General features: G+C 34.2%; 1 protein-coding gene across 9 annotated transcripts in view; it reads left to right on the forward strand.

Annotated features, from left to right (window-relative positions):
• CAMK2D (calcium/calmodulin dependent protein kinase II delta) overlaps positions 1-19,679 on the forward strand; it is a 363,055-nt gene that overhangs the window by 203,474 nt on the left and 139,902 nt on the right. For all 9 annotated transcript variants that reach the window (XM_056803000.1, XM_056802996.1, XM_056802995.1 and 6 more), the window contains exon 4: positions 4,467-4,521. In XM_056803000.1, coding sequence (XP_056658978.1) covers positions 4,467-4,521 — 55 coding nt within the window. The remainder of the gene's footprint in view (positions 1-4,466; positions 4,522-19,679) is intronic.

Below are 19,679 nucleotides of genomic sequence, written 5' to 3' on the forward strand. Positions count from 1 at the left end.
ATAATAAAACTCTTTGGTAGTATATTTGACTTTTCACAAATATTACAAATTAGTTTCAAAAGTGCCATTTTGGTCATATTGGCATAATTCTGCCATGAGCAAATGCCCCTCTAATTATTTTTCCTTCTGTAGTCCTAAAGAAAACGTCTTATAATTATATTTGTAGAATTCTTGAATGTATCATGACTCCAAATTATTTTATATATTTTGTGTATGTGTTTTTAAGGATTTCACTTTGTTCTCTTTTTCCCCTTGATAAGATTTTTATTTTCTATGTATTACTCTGTTGCTGTTATTACATTAATGATTTTGTGCATTTCTTTTGAATATTACTATTTTGCCCATGTTATTAATTTGTCAGTTAGTTTCTTTGCTGTTTTGTGGGGGTCTACAAAAAAGAACACTTTTGTTTATTTGATAATGTTTATGCTTTTTAATTTATTGCTTTTTATTATTCCTAAAATAGGATTTCTAAAACTTTTGAATAATAATGAGACCAGTCTTTGTTTGACTCCTATCCTTAGTTGGAAAGTCCATTGAAAATAATATCAACTTTTCATTTTAGATGTATGTTATTTTTATTATTTTAAAATGCCCCATCAATGAACAAATTATTAAGGTTTTTAATATAAATGAGTATTGTATGCTATCAAGTTCTTTTTCTGCATCTATACATGTGGTCATGTGATATTATGTGCTTAATCATGCAAATTACTTTGCTCATTTTTAACTAGCCTACAACCCTGATATATATTTAGCCTGCATATTATAACTACTTTTAATAGTTTGCTGTGGTATTTTTGCTAGGATTTTTAAAGATGTAAATATAATATAAATATAAATTATAATATAATATATAAATTAAATATAATTAAAGATAAATTAGTGAGATCAGTCAGTAGTTCTCTTTCTTAGCTTTATCTATACATAGTTTGGTTCTTGTTTTACAAAAGAAGTTTGGTAAAGCACTTTATCAGTTAATGCAGATTATATGTAGATGTTAATTGCTATTCCATAGGATTCCATAAAATGTTGATATAGAAAGATCCATAGAGTTTATCTAGTCCAACTTTTCTATTGCATGTATAAGGAAACTGAGGCCCAGAGATTTAAAATGATATGCCAAAAATCGGACAAAAAGAAAATAGCACAGCTGGAATGTGAACTTGGGTAATTTCACTCAAAATCCAGTTCTCATTTCACTCTAAAAGAATGGATTTTTTGCTTTTTTTTTCTTGAGTCAGGATGCAATTTATTCAGCATTACTTTTCATTGTCTCATCATTTATAGATTATCTTTCCATCTTCTCTTAATATGTTTTCCTGGAAAACCACTAAACTTCTAAGATTTGGTTCAGAGTCATTACTTTTCAAATGTGCTATTATTTTATCTATAACAATGATATTTTGACTTTCTAATTATCTGTAAACTGTGTTTACAAGTCTCCTTACAAGTATTTTCCCTCTAAAAGCATTCTTTACCCTAACAGAAATTTCTGTCTTAATGAAAATAAATGATTTTCTTGCTCTACTCAGTATCCCTAAGCAGAGCTAATGCTGATAAGAGATTGCAGCTTGAAGTTATAATAGAGAACAGGACAGAAAAAGAAAAGTGATGCCTTTAGGATGTTATTTGACTATTAAATTAATATCTTAAAATAGAAAGCAAAAAATAGATCTTTGGAAAATATTTTTATTAGTATTTCACATATATTCTAGTAAACTAATTTTTTTTCTTCTAAAGCAAACCAATGTTTATTTGATTGTGTTTGAACTATTAATGTGAAAATGGAAAATAAGAGCATTTTATATCCCTTAAGTTACTCATTTTCTAAAATAAAGATATGCCTAAAAGAGTTGGAAATTAAGGGGATGTTAATCAATTGGGGAATGGCTAAACAAGTTGTAGTATGTGGTTGTAATGGAATATTATTGTGTAATAAAAAATTATGATCAGGATAATTTCAAAAATATATGGAAAGACATATGAACTGATGCAAAGTGAAACATTGTATACATTAACAGAAATATTGTATGATGATCAACTAGGATGGAATAAACTATTATAAGCAAAGCAAGGATTCAAGACAATACCAAGAGATTCACAATGAAAAATGCTATCTACAGCCATAGTAGGAACTATCAACGACTGATTGCAAATTGAACCACACCATCTTTTACTTTATTTCCTTCATGAGTTTTTTCTTCCATGGGCAATATAGATCTTCTTTCATGACATAAGGAATATGAAATATTTATTGCATGTCAACAAAAAAAGTTATTCCTATAGGTTTGTCCAATTATAATCAAATAGCAAAAATAATGACTCAAAAATAAATGTTGATAACACAAATTAAGCGAGAAGGCTAGTTTTGTTTCCCTCTCACAGAGATCCCTCTAATTTATTTTATTTTGTTTTATTTATTTTTTGAGCAGAAATGTTTTATTTAATTAATTAATTTAGAATTTTTTCCATGGTTACATGATTCATGTTCTTCCCCCCCAGCCTGGAGTCGACATACAATTCCACTGGGTTTTACTTGTGTCATTGAAGATCCTTCTAATTTAACCCCACATTTTTAGAATTTCTTTGGAGTATGAGATATTGATATTTACATATTATAAAAATTAGTATGAATTCGATTCTTTTCAATTCAGTGAACATTTGTTAAACATCTACTTTGGGGGACACATTATGCTGAGACAAATTTCTATTACTGGCTGCTTAGTGACTGGACTATGAATTAGGTCATTTGAATAACAACATCACTTAACTCCTAAATCAATTTCTTACTCCTGGCATCCTTCTAGTCCCAACTAAAATCCTCTTTTCTACAAGAAACCTTTCCCAAACTCCTTTAATGATAGTGTCTTCCCTCAAAGATTAGCTGCAATTTATCTCATATATATGTATACATATGTTGCTAATTTTATATAATATGTATATAATAGCTTAATGGTATAAACATATCTATTTACCTATCTTTATTAGATTTGTCTATCTATATCTATTAAGATATAAAAGTCTTGAGATCAGGGACTGTTTTTTGGCTTTCTCTTTATTCCAGGTGCTTTAGCATGGTGCTTGGCATGTAGTAGAGGCTTAGTAAATGCTTATTCAATTGCCTAAAATGGACTGATGATTTGATTGGCATCTGTCAACTATGACACTGGTATATTCACCATAGCTTCTAACCAAAGTCTGATCAAGTAACCTAAAATATATTATTATTCCAAGTTGAAAAACATTGAAACTGTTTATAATGTTATAATGATTTCCCTTAGACTTCCATATGCCAAATAAAAAGCAGCAGGCTCATTGCTTGTAGTCAGTCACACATCTTATATTCCTTGAATGACATATAACCTTAGAAACATAAAAAAGAGTCACTGAGCTAGTGGACAAAGCAGTTCCCAAATAGTCTAACTCTGGAAGGAATCAAGGTGGAAATGAAAAAAGATTTTTGTTTGTTTTTTTTTTTTTTTGCTTTTTTCCCCTCACACCTCTGTCCAGTTCCCTGGGGAGCATCACTAGATGCTAAAATTGAAGGGGAGAATTAGACACAGGAATTCACTTAACGTGACTGTTAATTTGGGCAGCATTATGTAGTAAAAAAAAAAAAAACTCTTGAACCAGAAGACCTTGATTCAAGGCCCTATTCCAACACAGCTATGTGGCTGTGGACCTAGATGCCCATTATGGGATCAATATTCAGTATAAATCTCTGCCCTTCATTTGGGATACCATTGTTGGATATAAATCATAATCTCAGCTCCTCATCTATAACATGGAGATAACAGTAATTACACTGCTTGTCTCAAATATTTATAGAGAATAAAATATTTTAAATGATAAAATTCTGTATAGTATTATTTTTATTATTATTTTTAGTGAGAATATTGATAATACCTTTTTCTCAACCAGATCCAAATTCTAAACCAGAAACAGTAGACTCTGAAACTGAATGAAGCATCAATTTCTTTGGTCTTGGGCAAGTCATTTAGCTTCATGGTAGAAGTGCACCTGAGTTGAGTGGAAATATGATTTGCTTTCTGTTAGGAAACTCTGGTACTTAGAAGGTGTTAGTGAGTATTTTAGCATTTGATATGGAGAAGGCATATTGTTAAATTAACTGTGTTAACAAAATTAGGTCCCCAGACATAAGAATAAAATAAAGACTTTTGAAACGAAGAGTTTCATCTTTTCTTTGTGGAATTGCTTGTTGGCTATGGGGTGGTGGCTGGGGAGGGAAAGAACATGAATCACGTAACCATGGAAAAATATTCTAAATTACATTTTTCAATTCAAAAAAATTTTTTAAAAAGAAAGAATCAAGTTGATAAGAGATTGATTACATGGAGTGAAGGAAAAGAATGAAGCAGAGATGATTTAAACATTTCTCCCTTGGGTAATGATGGTCTCATTGACAGATAACATAAACTTCTTTCTCCTTTTCTCCTTGACAGTGAGACTCCATGACAGCATATCCGAAGAAGGATTCCATTACTTAGTCTTTGATTTGTAAGTACCCCTATGTCCATAGTGTATTGGCATGTTTTTGGATGGCTCTGTTTTAAAGCAATCAAGTTTAAGTTGTAAGTCAATGGAGTTTCTTCCCATTTGAAAGACTTAATTAATGATCATGCTAATGGTTTGAAAATTGTCTTAAGTTGGCATCAAGAATCTATGCCTTTTGGGGAGCAGCTAGGTGGCTCAGTGGGTTGAGAGTCAGGCCTGGTCCTGGGTTCAAATATGACCTCAGACACTTCCTAGCTGTGTGACGCTGGACAAGTCACTTGACCCCCTTTGCCTAGCCCTTACCACTCTTCTGCTTTGGAACCAATACACAGTGTTGGTTCTACACAAGATGGAAGGTAAGTTTGTTTTTTTTTAAGAATCTATGCTTTTTGGTAAGAGATGATCAATAATATTTTCCTCTTTTGAAACAAAATTAATTATTAGAGTCACCCTAACAAATGAGACTTCACTTTCTGGGTTAATAATTAGTACTCATTTGAATAGACATCAGCTGTGCCTTAGACATCCAACAACTAAAGGGCCCTTATTTTCTAAAGGATTTTTCAGAATCCAATAATACTGCTTCCTGATGCTAACATATATGAACTTGGGTGAAATATATGAAATTTGGATGAGTTTAGAGCTCAGGACAATAATTGTGCTGTGTGCTTTATGCAAGGCTGAGCACTGATTGGTATTTAAAACATTTTCAACATTCTCTGTGAACTGAAAGTCATAGATCACTGTTGAATCTGCTCCCAGTGTTATGAAACATTTTTTCATATGGCTTTATCACAAAAGATGACATCCTTCGACACCGCCCCATGCAATCTTCCTATTTGGGACGCATTATTTCTATCTTCATTTGGTGATTTGAGGATGTAAAGAGTTCCTTAATATAAAGTGGGGGTGACAGGTGGCACTTAGATGAGCTATTTGGGATTAGAGTTTATTTTTGTAGCTAAATAATACCACATGTGCAAGAGGGCTAGGATCATTTCCCCATTCAGCACTGTGACCAGTGAAGCATCAATATATGAATAAGGCATGTCACACAGAAACCTACTGAGCCATCCAACAGCCAGGAGCGAGAGTTTGTCTTTGGTTGTGTAAAGCACATTCAGATCTGGCCAAATAAAAGGCATTATATAATATGGGCTGGCATGATTCCCACACCAGAATGAAAAGTGAAGGGACTTCATGGGATGAGTGTTGCCAAAAGCTAACCAGTGCTACAACTGGAAAAATGCTGATTCAGGTTAGTGCATCTACCAAGTTCCTTAGTAGGTGAAAACATCTTTAAAGTTAACTCTGTCTGCATTTATAGTTGAGGAAGCCCTAGACTTTTAAGAATTTTTCTTCTGAATTGACCATTTAAGAGTAAAAGACTTTTACACTTTTCATGTAGATTTTTTAAAATTTTAGGACCAGAAGGCACCTTGAAATCTATTTAGGCCAACCACCTTATTTTACAAATGAGGAAGAAAAAGAAAGCAGCTCTGCATGAGGTCAATCAATATTAATTCTAGAGCTAGAAGCTCTATCTACTGTGCTCTGTACCTGTTCCTTGCTCAGATCAAGGGTTTCAAGTAAGGAAAGGAATAGGACTCCCCCAAATGTGACCCACAATGCTTTAAAGTAAGGAATTAATCAGATTATAATGTAATTGGGAAATATGCTACAAAATTAATTAATTAAAAAGGGAATACACAAATGTGTCCATATGCTGCCTCCAGGAATCCTTACATATGTTTTAGTAGCCCCTGTTTCTCTTTGAGTTTGACTCTGACTTTTCCATTGACTTGACCATAAAGCCAGCATTTGTCATGAAGCAAGACTGGAATCTCAGGAAATAGAATGAAAGCTGGTTACAAAATGGAATTGGCTTGGTGGAACAATTGAGAGAAACAATTTGATTCCATCTCAAGAGCACTGATTGCTTCATGGACTGCCATATGTTTTATCCTTTGTTTTTCTGCAAATCATTTATGTGAAAATAGATGGTATGAGCCATTGATTGATTCTTAAATTCATGTGGATACAATTAATTCTCTCAATTCTGGAAAAGGATAGCCCTCATAATAATAATTACATTTTATAGAGTTCTTTAAAGTTTGTAAAGAATTTTACACACACTAGGTGCTTTTATTATCCTCTTCGTATAGATGAGGAATTTAAGGCAGGAAGAGGTTTAGTGAGTTGTCCAGCAACAAAAGTTTGTATGTTCCTGAAGAAAACATATCATTTACTATTTGTTTATATGGGTATATGATTTGGGGTTTTGATTTTAAAAGATTACTCTGTTACAAAAATGAATAATATGAAAATAGGATTTGAGTGATAATATATGTATATCCCAGTGAAACTGCTTATCAGTTCTGAGATGGCAGGGGAGGAAATAGAGTAGGGAGACAATAATCATGGAACTATGGGAAAAAATAAAAATTAAATTAAATTTTTAAAAAAGTTTGTATTTTTCTGAGGCACGATTGGAACTTATCTTCCTAACTCGAGGTTTGGTACATTATCCAGGATGCTGGTCCTCATTTTCTTCATCTTTCTAAACTGAAGATAATCACTAAAATTCACTACTTCTAAAGTCTAATAGAGCATACCATCAGAAATGATAGGAAAAACAAACTCTTAAAGGGACTGAGAGAACATAAGAATGAATTCTTAAATAAATTCCTCAAATTAAATTTACACCAATGATGTACTACAGAAGTAAGCCAGGTGCTATTAAAAATACATAGGCCCCCACCCAGTAGACTTAGGTTACATATTACTGGCTGCAAAGAAAGCCCTTAATACCACTGCTGAAATGATTCTTCTGAATCTAATATTATAATAAAGATGAGAGCCCCAGAATTCCTAAAGCAGGAATGTTCTCTGGGCTTGTCACAGAGATGATGGTTTTGGCATTATTTGACATACATTCTTTCTGTGGAATTTTGAATTGTATGAACCAAATAAGAAGTACTTTTAAAGGTCCATTAGGTTTCCTCCATTTCTGAAAGGCAAAACAATAATTCTCTACTTTCTGGGTATATATATATATATATATATATATATATATATATATATTACAAATTCTACTCATTGTTATTTCCATTTCTTTGACTGACAAACACCCTGTCTTCAGTTTAAAGCACACAAATGCAACCATTACATTTTTAATCAGTTCTTACCAGTGGAAAGAGAGCTCAGTGCCCATAAGAGATTTTTTTTAAAAAATGGCAGCACCTTCACAAGGTAAAAGGGGTAGATGCCCTGGATTTTTTAATCTTTATCTAATCAGGCTGTGTAAAAATAGACTCAAATCCAGTACTTCAATCCCCACAAGCCTTTGCTCCACTTCCCCAGAATGCTTTGTAATCTCACCTGGGCCGAGAGCGAGATGGGGTATTTAAACCTGGTTGTGAATAGGCTCTGCCTCTTTTGGACTTCCTTTTTGGAGTAGACGCATCTCTTTCATGATGTGAGGTTATCTTGTCTAGGCCTCTGGCCTAGGCACGTGTTTTTCTTATTCTGTATTTTCTTTAATCCTTAACCTTTAATAAACCTCTAAAAAATATAATACTCCTTGCAGGGAGAAACTAATTTCTACCTGCCTCAGCTTCCCCAAAATTTTAATCTTTACAGTTGTACCCAATGCCCAATTCTGAATTCAATGAAGTTTGTCTCTGACTCTCTTCCCTTCCTTCCATATGTAATTTTATGGTGCTCTTCCCAAGCACTAAGAGCCTTACCTTTTCCTTTATCTTGAACTCCATGTGCCTCAACAAGGCCTATCTTCTGAGGCAATGGTCCATGGTCTAGATGTTTTCTCTACTCTTTTTCTTTGAAACAGAATTTCCTTGTCTTCTCTAGTCTGGAAGTATAGTGCCCAGCCAAGCTCCTGATTTCAATGCTGATCAGCACGACCTGGGCAGGATCACCCTTCTCTTAGCATCCTGGTGCTCCTATGTTCATGAAAGGAAGCCTACCATATTTATACTGGACTCACTATGGATATGTTAGCTCAGTCCTTGCAAACATTAATGGTATGGGAGCCTCAGCCTCCCTCTGTAGTAGAGATTAAAGCAATGCAATACCACTACTGGCATCCGTTTTACTGATCATTATTTACCTGTCCTTTGCACCATTATTTCAGGGAGCTCCTGAATGGGTACCAAAAGACCCTTCCGTGTAACATATTTGTATTCTAGCATTTGGAGACATTAGAGATAATGCCTTAACTTACTAATCATTTTGATAGTGGGAATTTTGGCCATGATACCAGACTAAGTGATATGTGGTGACAGGAGGTGGGAGTGGAGAGAAGGAATAAAATTGTTCATGGTTTTCAAATCATCAACTGGAGCCTATTCAGTATTTCACCTATTTCCCTTACTGAAACTATGGCTCTTTACCTACTGTCTATCTTTTTAGCACTGTGGCAATTTTTCAAGTGTGTTACTTTAGCACAGAGTACTACACCGAAGGAAGAAATCAATCTCACTTAGGCTGGTTTCCAGGACTTAAATCCCTGGAAATCCATTATTCATTGGAGGGCCAACCATAGGAGGTAAAGTTTCCACCTCTTCCTTATCTTGCCACTGTATGGATATGATGAGAATTTCAGAGCTCTAATTAGTCTTTGATCCCACCAGCTAACTCCAGCATGTAAATAATTTCTCCTCCCATTTCTTTATAGCTACCACTCTTCTTAGTTCTCTTTCTACCTCTCCAAAGGTTTCTTCCTTGACTCTGCATCTTCATCCTGACTCATCGGGCTTTTGCAATGTTATATGATCTCAGTTCTTCTTCCTTCCAGCCAATCTCTCCTATTTTACTTCCTCTTCTACCTCCATTCCCTAGATGTTCTTCACAGTTGTCTTTGCTCTTATGCACCTCTCCTTCTTGTCCATCACATCCCTTCCCCTTAGCTTCAGATTTGATCTCCATGGGGAAGTCTTCCAAATTTAGATTTCTAGTCCTGACTTCATCCACATTTCTAACAGCCAGTGTTACATGGTATTCTATCATTGCCTCAAACTCAATGTGACTAAAACAAACTGCTACCAAGAAAGATCCTCTCCATACTTATATATTTCTATTAATGGAATTGTTACTTATTTTCTCAAAGTTTTGATTGATTTACTTTTTGTACCTCAGGACTAATACTTCTTTGCCATTAGGTATACCACCTACTCCAAACCTGGACTGATTTCCTTCTTTTGTTGAGTTGTTTACAATCTTGACTGACTCTTTGTGAGTCCATTTGGAGATTTCCTGGCAAATATACTAGAGTGCCATTCCCTTCTCCTGCTCATTTTACAGAAGAGAAAATGGAGGCAAACAGGCTTAATTGATTCATCCAAGGTCACATAGCTAGTAAATGTCTGAGGCTAGATTTGAACTCAGGAAGGTGAGGTCTGGCACTCTCTCTGCTGCACCACCTAGCCACACTTCCACAACAACAACAAAATATCATCTTCCCCAAACTGGGACTGCTTTCCTTACTGCTTCCTTTTAATAGTTTTTATTGACATATTTGTTTTTGCAAAACCAGAGCAAACATTTTCAAATTATCCCCACCCCATGAGAGCTCTTTTGAACCAAAACAAAACAATTAAGCAAAACTAGCAGTACAGTGACCTCCTCTGAAAATAAATATGACATTCCATATCTGTAGCACCCCCCAAACCCTCTATTTTTAAGTGTTTTTAATGAATAGATATTTATTTTCTCTCTCCCAAACCTACTGCATCAGAGGGAAAAAGACCCTTGTAACAAATATACAGTAAAGCAGAATAAATTTCCTCAGGTATGTGTGTGTGTGTGTGTGTATGTATATATATATATATATATATGTATACATAAACATATATGTAGCCATATGTAACCACATATACTCTCCATCCATCCATCTATCTATACATACACACCTCATGAAATATGTTTGTATACATATTTTCTATCATATTTGTATGTATGTTAGCAAGTAGATAGTATGTAGTCATCATTGTTACTCCAAAATCATGCATAGTCATTGAATCCAATGATTTCAGATCTCAAATTATACTACAAATTAGAACAGTTCTTTTTTTTTTTTTTAATAAAAACCTTCACCTTCCATCTTGGAATTAACACTGTATTGGTTTCAAGGCAAAAGAGTGATAAGGGCTAGCCAATGGGGGTTTAGTGACTTGCCCAGGGTCACACAGCTTGGAAGTGTCTGAAGCCAGATTTGAACAAAGGACCTCCTGTCTTTACGCCTGGCTCTCAATCCACTGAGCTACCCAGCTGCCCCCTAGAATAGTTCATTTCTGATTAAAATGTAAAGTGAATGAATTTTGGAACCTATTAGATATATAACATACCAAAAATCCAAAACATATCTAAACCATTTAGTATTTTCATAATCATAAGACCTCTAGCTACTGGGATAAGGACTCACTACATAATAAAAACACTTGGGAAAATTGGGCAGCAGTATGGAAGAAAGTTTATTTAGAATAATACTCACACCTTATATTAAGATAGATTCAAAGTGAATGCATGGCTTAAATATAAAAGCCATATAAAAAAGCCATATAAAAATAATAAATAAGCAAGAGAAATATGTTAAAAATAATCAACATGTCTGTGAATGGAAGAAAAATTTATAACCAAAGGATAGAGAGGGTCACAAAAGATAAAGTGGATAATATTGATTATATAGTTTTAAAAGATTTTACATAAACAAACCTAATAAAGCTATGACCAAAAGGGGGAAAAATAACTAGGAAAAATCTTTATGGCAAATTTCTGTAATAAAGGTTATGTTTTCAAGACATGTAAGGAAATTATTCAAATTTATAAAAACCATTCACAAATTGATAAATGCTTTACGGTTATAAACAGGTCAAGAGAAGATATTCCATAAAAAAATAAGAATACAAGCCTGGCTGGTAACTTCCTTAATATAGAGCACTCCAAAGTAAAGAACTTCTCCACCAGAGCAGAGACACTTCCTGTGTGATTTGTAATCTTAAGGAGTAGCCTAGAACACTGATCAAGTGCCTTGTACTGAGCCCCATAGGCAGTATTTTTCAGAAGCAGAACCTGTGTTTGCCTTATTTGGAAACCCATTATCCACTATCCCAAGCTATCTTTAGCATGATTTCCCTTTCCAGTATTTAACAAATAAGCATTCTTTGTGTGACTGCAAATATGTGGCTAGTCCTGCTACAGAATATCATTTGTGAAAGCTTGTCTTTTTCCCTGCTACCTTGCTTTAAGTATATCTTAAATACAAGTATAAAGAAGGCATGGGGTTAGTACTTATTGATGTTCTTTCCATTCCCCTTTTCCAGAAAGAGCAAGATCTGTAATCTTTTCCCACAATTGTCTTGGACCCTCTCCTCCTTTATCCTATATTTTTAATGATCTTCAAATGAGACATGTCCAGAATTTTCTTGCACAATTTAACCCTGGTTTAGTCTAGCTATCTTTCTTATATTTAGCTCTAGATCTACATCATCATAAAGCATATCACTGTGGCCTCTATTATCTCAATATGGTGGCTCTACTGTCATTGATGGATATATGTATTTTGGTAATCTTAACAGATATTTAATGTGTAGTTCTGATATTGACATTCTAATTTCATTCCTAAATGCTCAAAGGTTGTTCTGTTTTCATTATCTCATGCCAGATTTTCTGGAAACTTATTGTGCTGTTTATTGGTTTCTGCCTTTTTCTGAGGCAACTGATTTTACCACTGGTTAGATGATCTCCCAGTTTAGCAAGATGGTCAACTCTTCATTAGATAAAATAGTTCTTAGGGTTTTTTTTTAATTCTCCTGATTGTGGTGATTTATTTCCATCAGTTAAACATCTTTAGGAAATGAGCCATGTTAATATCTGCTCTTTTGTCTTTCTTATTTTGAGGCACTGATAGCTGGTTAAGAGATATCTTTGCGGTTGCCCTAACTACATGCCTTATATTTTCTTTGTCATTTTTTTCAAATCTACAGACATTTAACTATGAAAAGAAAACTGATTTGGAAATTGCTTTCATATAAGAGTCTAGCCATTTTATGTCTTTTAAAATATATCATTTCACTTTTTAATACGTTATTAGGTATATCCCCTTCCTGACTTTTTGCTTGAAGGAAGTAATTTTTCTATATGGGCATAAGCCTTCTGTATATTCCATGAGCCTTTGGCATCTTTCATTTCTTACTCACGAACCAAGTTGTTGTTTTTGCTCCTTTGTTCTTCCTATGGCTACTTTTGCCTTAATGTTACTGAGGATTCAGGTATATGTAGATTAACTTTTTGGGTCTTATCTGATTACACATAGAATTTCTCTAACTCCTCATTTGTTACAACAGATGTGGGAACGTGTGATGCAGTTATATTCATAGTGGCCTTTTTATAAATAGTCATCATGAGCACTGTGGTAAGAAAAGGGCCCCCTAAAAACTTTAGTTGCTGCCTTTGGGATAACAAGGGGGAATTCGATTCCAAAACTTTATTGAATTAAAAAATGATGGAAACTTTGAAGAAAAATGACCACCTCTACTTCAAGTTTGTGATCAAAAAGGATAATGTTAGAGACATTCCCTAGATTTTGGAAGAACATATTTCATTGAATTTAGAGGAAGGGTAGGTAGACTTTTATAGGCTAAAATTTCACAAAGGAAGTCTACCCAGAGAGAATGAGAAACTTTCAAGATTTAAATTCTGAAGACAAAAAAAGGAACTAATCCATTGAATAGGATATGGGAATTATCTAAAGAGAGAATTGTAGACATAAGGGAAACCAATTTATTTGTTTTATATCTAACTATCTAAGCATTTCTGAAATATACAGAAAATGGAAACAAAGGCAGATAGGGGATGAATGCAAAAGTATGGTATGTTAAGAATAGCACCAAATTCTTAAGTTAAGTGTGAGCTGAAGCTGGAAAAAAATAAACGTAAAACCAAAACTGGAGGTTTTAAGCTATATTAAAGGATATAAAAAAAGGATAGGACAGCATTTTTATTGTGGATGAGAAAACGACAGATAACTGACCTCAGAAAGAAAACAGAGCTGCCTACGCAACTTGGCGTCTTTTTTGTTTTGTTTTTCCTTTAAAGAAGATGACTGTAAATTAGAAGGACAGGATACAAATGGCTTTTAGGGAGTTGGTATCCAAGAAGAGTAAGGAGATAGTAAGAAAGCACTGACCCTCATTTGATGAATTCTAATCATCTGACTCAAATGAAATATACCCTCCATTTACAGAAGGGAAAATAAAAAAAAAAAAGCCTGAGTGCTTTGATTGCTGAGATGCTATCAGTGATATTAGGAAAATTGTGGAGTTCAGGAGAGGAAATGCAGGACTGTAGAACAGCACTATCTTGAACTTGCACTTTATATATGTTGGGGGTGGTGGATAGAACAATTCAGATTATAGGCTAGTGTACTTGACTTTGATTCTATGCAAAATTCTAGAACATATTATTAAAGTTTTGGAGTTTTTCCCTTTACTATCTGATGTCTACTTTTGCATTAATGTTAACTGAGGATTCATTATATATAGATTAACTTGTTGGGCCTTATCGGATTACACATAGACTTTCTCTACCTCCTCATTGATTACAACAGATGTGAGAGCATTAGATGTAAATATCTTCATGGTGGAAAAGGAATTGGTGACCACAAAGACCTCCTATTGTTTCATCCTCAGTAGGTTGTATTAGATGAACCAAAATGTTCCTTTTTTGACAGGTTGTTTATATTAGGAGAATAGTATAAATTTATCTTACCTGGATTTTAGGAAATTGTTTGATAAAGTACCTCAGATTGTTCTCACCAAAGAAAATGGAACAATTTGGACTAGATAATATTCTAACTGAAAGGACTCAGAATTGGTGAAATGTATGATTTCAAAGAGTAGTCATTTATGTCTAAATGTCAGCTTGACAGAGTTGATTCTCCAGCAGAGTGCACCAAGGAGCTGTGCTTCTGGTGCTATTTAACATTCTTGTTAATGATTTGAATAAAGGCACAACTGGTACCCTTATCAAATTTCGAGCTGCCACCCTGGCTGACAATCAAGTTCCATAAATGTATTTTCAGGTTAAAATATTGAATTTGAATCTAATCAGATGAAATGTCACAGAAATAAGTGAAAAGCCTTATACTTGGGTTTAAGAAATCAACTTTTCTTGTTTAGTATTAGGAAGACGTGTTTGGGCATCAGTTTATTTGAAAAACAAATAAGGAAATAGGAAAGGGTGGTTTAGGATAATGCAAATTAACTATGAATCAAAGTGTGGCATAGCCTTCAAAAAAGCTACTCCAGTCTTTGGCTCTTTTAAAAGGCTTCAAGTAGGAAAGAGGTGAGTGTCCTACTGTACTCTGCCTGAGTGATACTAGGCAATATGATCTAGAATATTGTGTTAAATTCTGGACACCACGATTTAGGAAAGGTGTACACAACTTAGGAAATGACCAGAGAATAAGAACAGGAATGGCAAAGGATTTCAAAATCCAACACTTGTAAGAATTGATTGAAAGAATCAGGGATGCTTAACACAAGAGGTGAAGACTGGGGGGAAGAATTATATGGTAACTTTTCTCCCATGTACTTGAAAAGTTGTCATGCAAAATGAAGGTCAGACATTCTGTTTGGTCTCAGGCTCCAAAACTAAGAGCAATGGAAAATGTTTTGCAAAAAAAGGATATTTAAAGAAAACTTTCCTAACAATTAAAGTCATATATGAGTGGAACTGTTTTAGGAGTGCACTGTTTACTTATTAGGAATGGTGTAGAGGAGATGGATTAGAATGTATGGCTTCTCAGCTCTAAAATGCTCTAATTCTGTAATACCTATCCAAGGAGGATATGTAATAGCTTTCCATTTTGCTTGTTTCCTTTTGTCTTCTGAGAATGCCATTATTGATATGATTCACTTATCTTAGTGGTAGATGATTGGCTTACAAATTGGATAAGGCTTTCCTTTAGAGTATGTCATTAGTCAATGTTCATTGATAGCCTAAAACTTAGGTTTATGTTATCCTCCCTCCCCTCTTCTCCATCTTTGCCACTATAACCACAGAAGCAGAATTAGGGCACCCAAGATTTAAGATATTAAAATTCTCTTTTTTATAGCATACTACAAATTAAGAATAACCTACTGGTGATGAGCATCACTTGTCATATTTAGCTAGGCCATTAATCAGAAAAAGAGACACAACTTGTCATGGGAACTAACCAATCAGTAAACATTTGTTAAGGACTCTCTTTGTGCCAGTCACTTGAGATTCAAAAGGAGGCAAAAGATAATCAATGCCTTCAAGGGATTTACCATGTGAGGTGGGGAAAATACTCCTGAATGGATATTAATAAAGCAAGCCCTATATAGAATAAATAGGAAACATTTAGCAGGAGCAAAGCAATAGCATTAAGAGGGACTAGGTATAGCTTTCAGTACAAGAAGAGATTTTAGTTGGGATATAAAGGAAGCCAGGGAGGTCAGTAGCCAGAGCTTTCCAGGATTGCAGGACAGGCTGAGAAAATGCCTGGAGCTCAGAGACGAAATGCCTTTTTCGTGGAACAGCCAGAAGACTAGTATTATTGATGAAGAAAAATAATGTATTAGTGCTGGGGAATAGGGTATAAGAAGACTGACAAGACAGGAAAAGATATGGTTTTAGGACTTTAAATGCCAAATAGAACATTTTATATTTGAGACTGGGTGCAATAGAGAGCCACTGAGAATCACAATGAAAACCTTTCAAGCACTGTAGAACATGAAATCGCTTATTTTATAGAAATCATTTCACCCAACATTATTTTTACAGATGAGTAAACTGAATGCTGGATAAATGAAGTGACTTGTTCAAGGTCCCATGACTCATTCAGCAGAGCCAGAATTCACATAATCTCTCTGACTCAAAATTTCAATCCTCCAGAAACACTATTCTCCTCTCTAGGTTCCCTTCCAGCTATAGCATTCTGCAATTGGATGATACTGTCTTAACTAACTCAGAAATCATTGTGAAACAATCATGTTTAAATTAGACTCTCTTTTCTTAAAGTAAGTAAAAAAAATTTCCAACAATTGTAAAATAAATGAAAAATGGTACTTGAGCTTTTGAGATTTTTTTGGAATCATGTCTGTGGTTTCATAAATGAAGAAATTTTGTTTTTTAAGTCCATCTCAAGAATATGACTTCTCTAAAAGTATTTCCTAGTCTGTAGTTGAATTTGTTCATGTGTGGTCAGTAGAGTAAATTAAATGATAAATATCTAATTTAAATTATGCAAACATTTTTCATCTCAGATCACAAATTGGAGGGAGATAGGTAGGGAGTGCTTAGAAAGAATAAATTCTAAATAATTCAGAGCTCTGGTCTGGCACTTCGGACATGGAAGTTACACATATATCAATCAGCATTATCACACTGACCCTCTAAATTTCTTTTCATCATTAATGCAGATTAAAATCAAGATCGATTCTAGATTTTAAAGTATTCATAAAATGTTTAGTGGAAAACTAAAATTTCCCATTTCCACAGCAGTGTGTTAGATCATTCCCAGCATAGTTCAGTGGCCCACTAATTGGAAAATGAATGCAACAGTAAGGAGTTCTGCTGTGTTTTATAAGGTACATGGGCGGAAAGCCCTTTCTTTGGGAATGAAGGGTGCATCCTTCTATTTTTTCAATTCCTTTTGTGCAGAAGGCAAAACACAGTTGACTATTCCTTCTTTGTTTCATGATGATGCTCTAAGACACCCACACATCACTGTTCTTTTATGTTAATGGTTGCTTTCAGACTATGTGGGATTGTATACTACCACATCTCTTGAGTTTTTGTGGATTCACATCCTACACATAGAACACACCTCACAGAGTTTAGAGCCAGAAATGCCATCAGCCTTAAACTAGTCCAACAACTCATTTTATGAAAGATTAAATTTGAGGGCCAGACAAAGACCTCTGTGGCGCATAAGGGATATCTTTAGAACTCCTATTACTAATCATTTCAGATTCCAAAGTACCATTAGAGGGGTTTATTTAGATGCTAGGGCCATTTTCATCTTTCTGCGTGAAACAGGATTTCTTAATGGTGTGCTACACTATTATTTCTACTTCAGAAAGAAGTTGGGTCAGAGGATTTTGTAGAGATTTGAATTTCTGAAACCCCAGTGATTTTTTTCCAAGATCTTAAGTTTTGCAAAATGGTTTGTAGTAATAATAATAATAACTAGCAAATGTTAAAGCATGATATAAATCTTAGCTATTATTGTTTTTAATAAGTAATTATTCTATTAAATTGATTTCAGTCTTTAAGTTCCATAATTTTTATAGTCATAAAATAGAACTGAGAGTAACCTCAGAACCCATTTACAGCTCTCTCATTTTACAGATGAGGAAGCTAAAGCCCAAGGAAACTACATGACTTACTTAAGATTACATGGATATTAACACTTGTAGGCATAACTTGAATTCAAGCCTCAAAATTCAGTCAAAACTCTTTCCACTCTACTTTTAAAGACATGTTTTTAAAGCAATTAGAAGTTTAAGTGATAGATAGATAGATAGATAGATAGATAGATAGATAACTATATTTCATAGATTAAATGAAATCAAGATTGAAAGACCATGGTAGGGGCAGCTAGGTGGCTCAGTGGGTAGAGAGCCAGACCTGAATATGGAGAATCTGGGGTTCAAATTTTACCTCAGACATTTCTTAGCTGTGTGACCCTAGGCAAATCACTTAGTCCCACTTGCCTTGCCTTGACTGCTCTTTGGTCCTGGAACTGATACTTAGTATTCATTCTAAAATGGAAGATAAGTATTTAAAAAAAAAGACAGAGAAATAAAAAAGTCCATGGTGGACTAGTTAACAACTCAGAAAGCAACTGAGGAATTCCTTTCTGGCAACTCTTTGTTACATTTTGCTGCAAATTAATTTCCTTCTTCAAGTTATTAAAGGCATGCTCTGTCTTTATATTCAAGAAAGAGCCATCAAAAGTCACATATCTGAAAGTAGCTAGAGCAATGGGATTTCATTAACAGTTATTAAGTAGTAACAGAGATTAGATCTCCATAAATAAGCTGCAGTTTTCACAAGCTTTGAATTTTACAGTACAGATTCTGATTTAACCAGTACTTTTTTTTTTGACATTTCCAATTATAGCACAAAGACACAGAACCTACCAAAAAATAGTCAGAATCACAGAATGTCAAATGGAAGAGACTTTAAAGATACTCTATTTCAGTGTTCACTTTCATTTCACATATAAGAGAGGGCTCTGAAATCCACATGGGCTAAAGAATCCAAGGGTCTGCCTGGAACTAAGTGAGACCTTCAGGATGCTCTATTCCATTGCTTTCATTTATACATGAGCTAACTGAGACCCCAAGGAGAGAAGTATCTTCATCACATTCACACAGCTGTTGAATGAGCCTGTATTTGAACCTACAACCAACTTCTTGTCTAGTTTGCACAAAGATAGCTTACTTTATTGAAGACCAAAAACTAATACTATTTCTCAAAATAATGAAAGGAAATTAAGAATATCACTTTGAGACATTCAAGACATAATCAAGAGATCAAAGACAATATTATGTACATATGTGTGTGCTCAGTATTAGACCTTTGTTTCACAAATACACATACAAACAGAGTTTTCCCTAGGTCAACAGTTTCCCTTCTTATCCATGTTTTGCTGATTGATTAAAATTGTCTATTTTTTCTTTTGTGATCTTTTCTATCCTTTTCTGAGTTAACAGTTCTCCTATAGACACATGAAGGCTAATTCCACAAATATTCCTTCAGTTTCCTTATAATGTGATTTTTAAAAATTGAGCTGAAAATCAACTTCAGATTTAATATTTTATAGGATCAGGTGCTCACCTCAACCTGATTCATTTGTTTTTTTTTTTTACTATACTTTCCAGTATTCCCAACAATTCTTGTTAGAAAAGGATTCCTTTGGCCAAGTAGTTTACGTTCTTAGGTTGAATGAATATTATGTTATTGGGGTCAGCTACTTTATGATCGCTGTTCCATTGTTATACTTTCTGTTGTTTTTAAAAATATCCAGATCTGTCATTTGTTATGGGGTTGTGGGGAAAGAGTGATTTCCCTTGGAAACAATCACTAGCAGTGCAGATCAGACCAGCAAT

The sequence above is a fragment of the Monodelphis domestica genome, chromosome 6 (genome assembly GCF_027887165.1).
Source record: "Monodelphis domestica isolate mMonDom1 chromosome 6, mMonDom1.pri, whole genome shotgun sequence".
NCBI lineage: Eukaryota > Metazoa > Chordata > Mammalia > Didelphimorphia > Didelphidae > Monodelphis > Monodelphis domestica.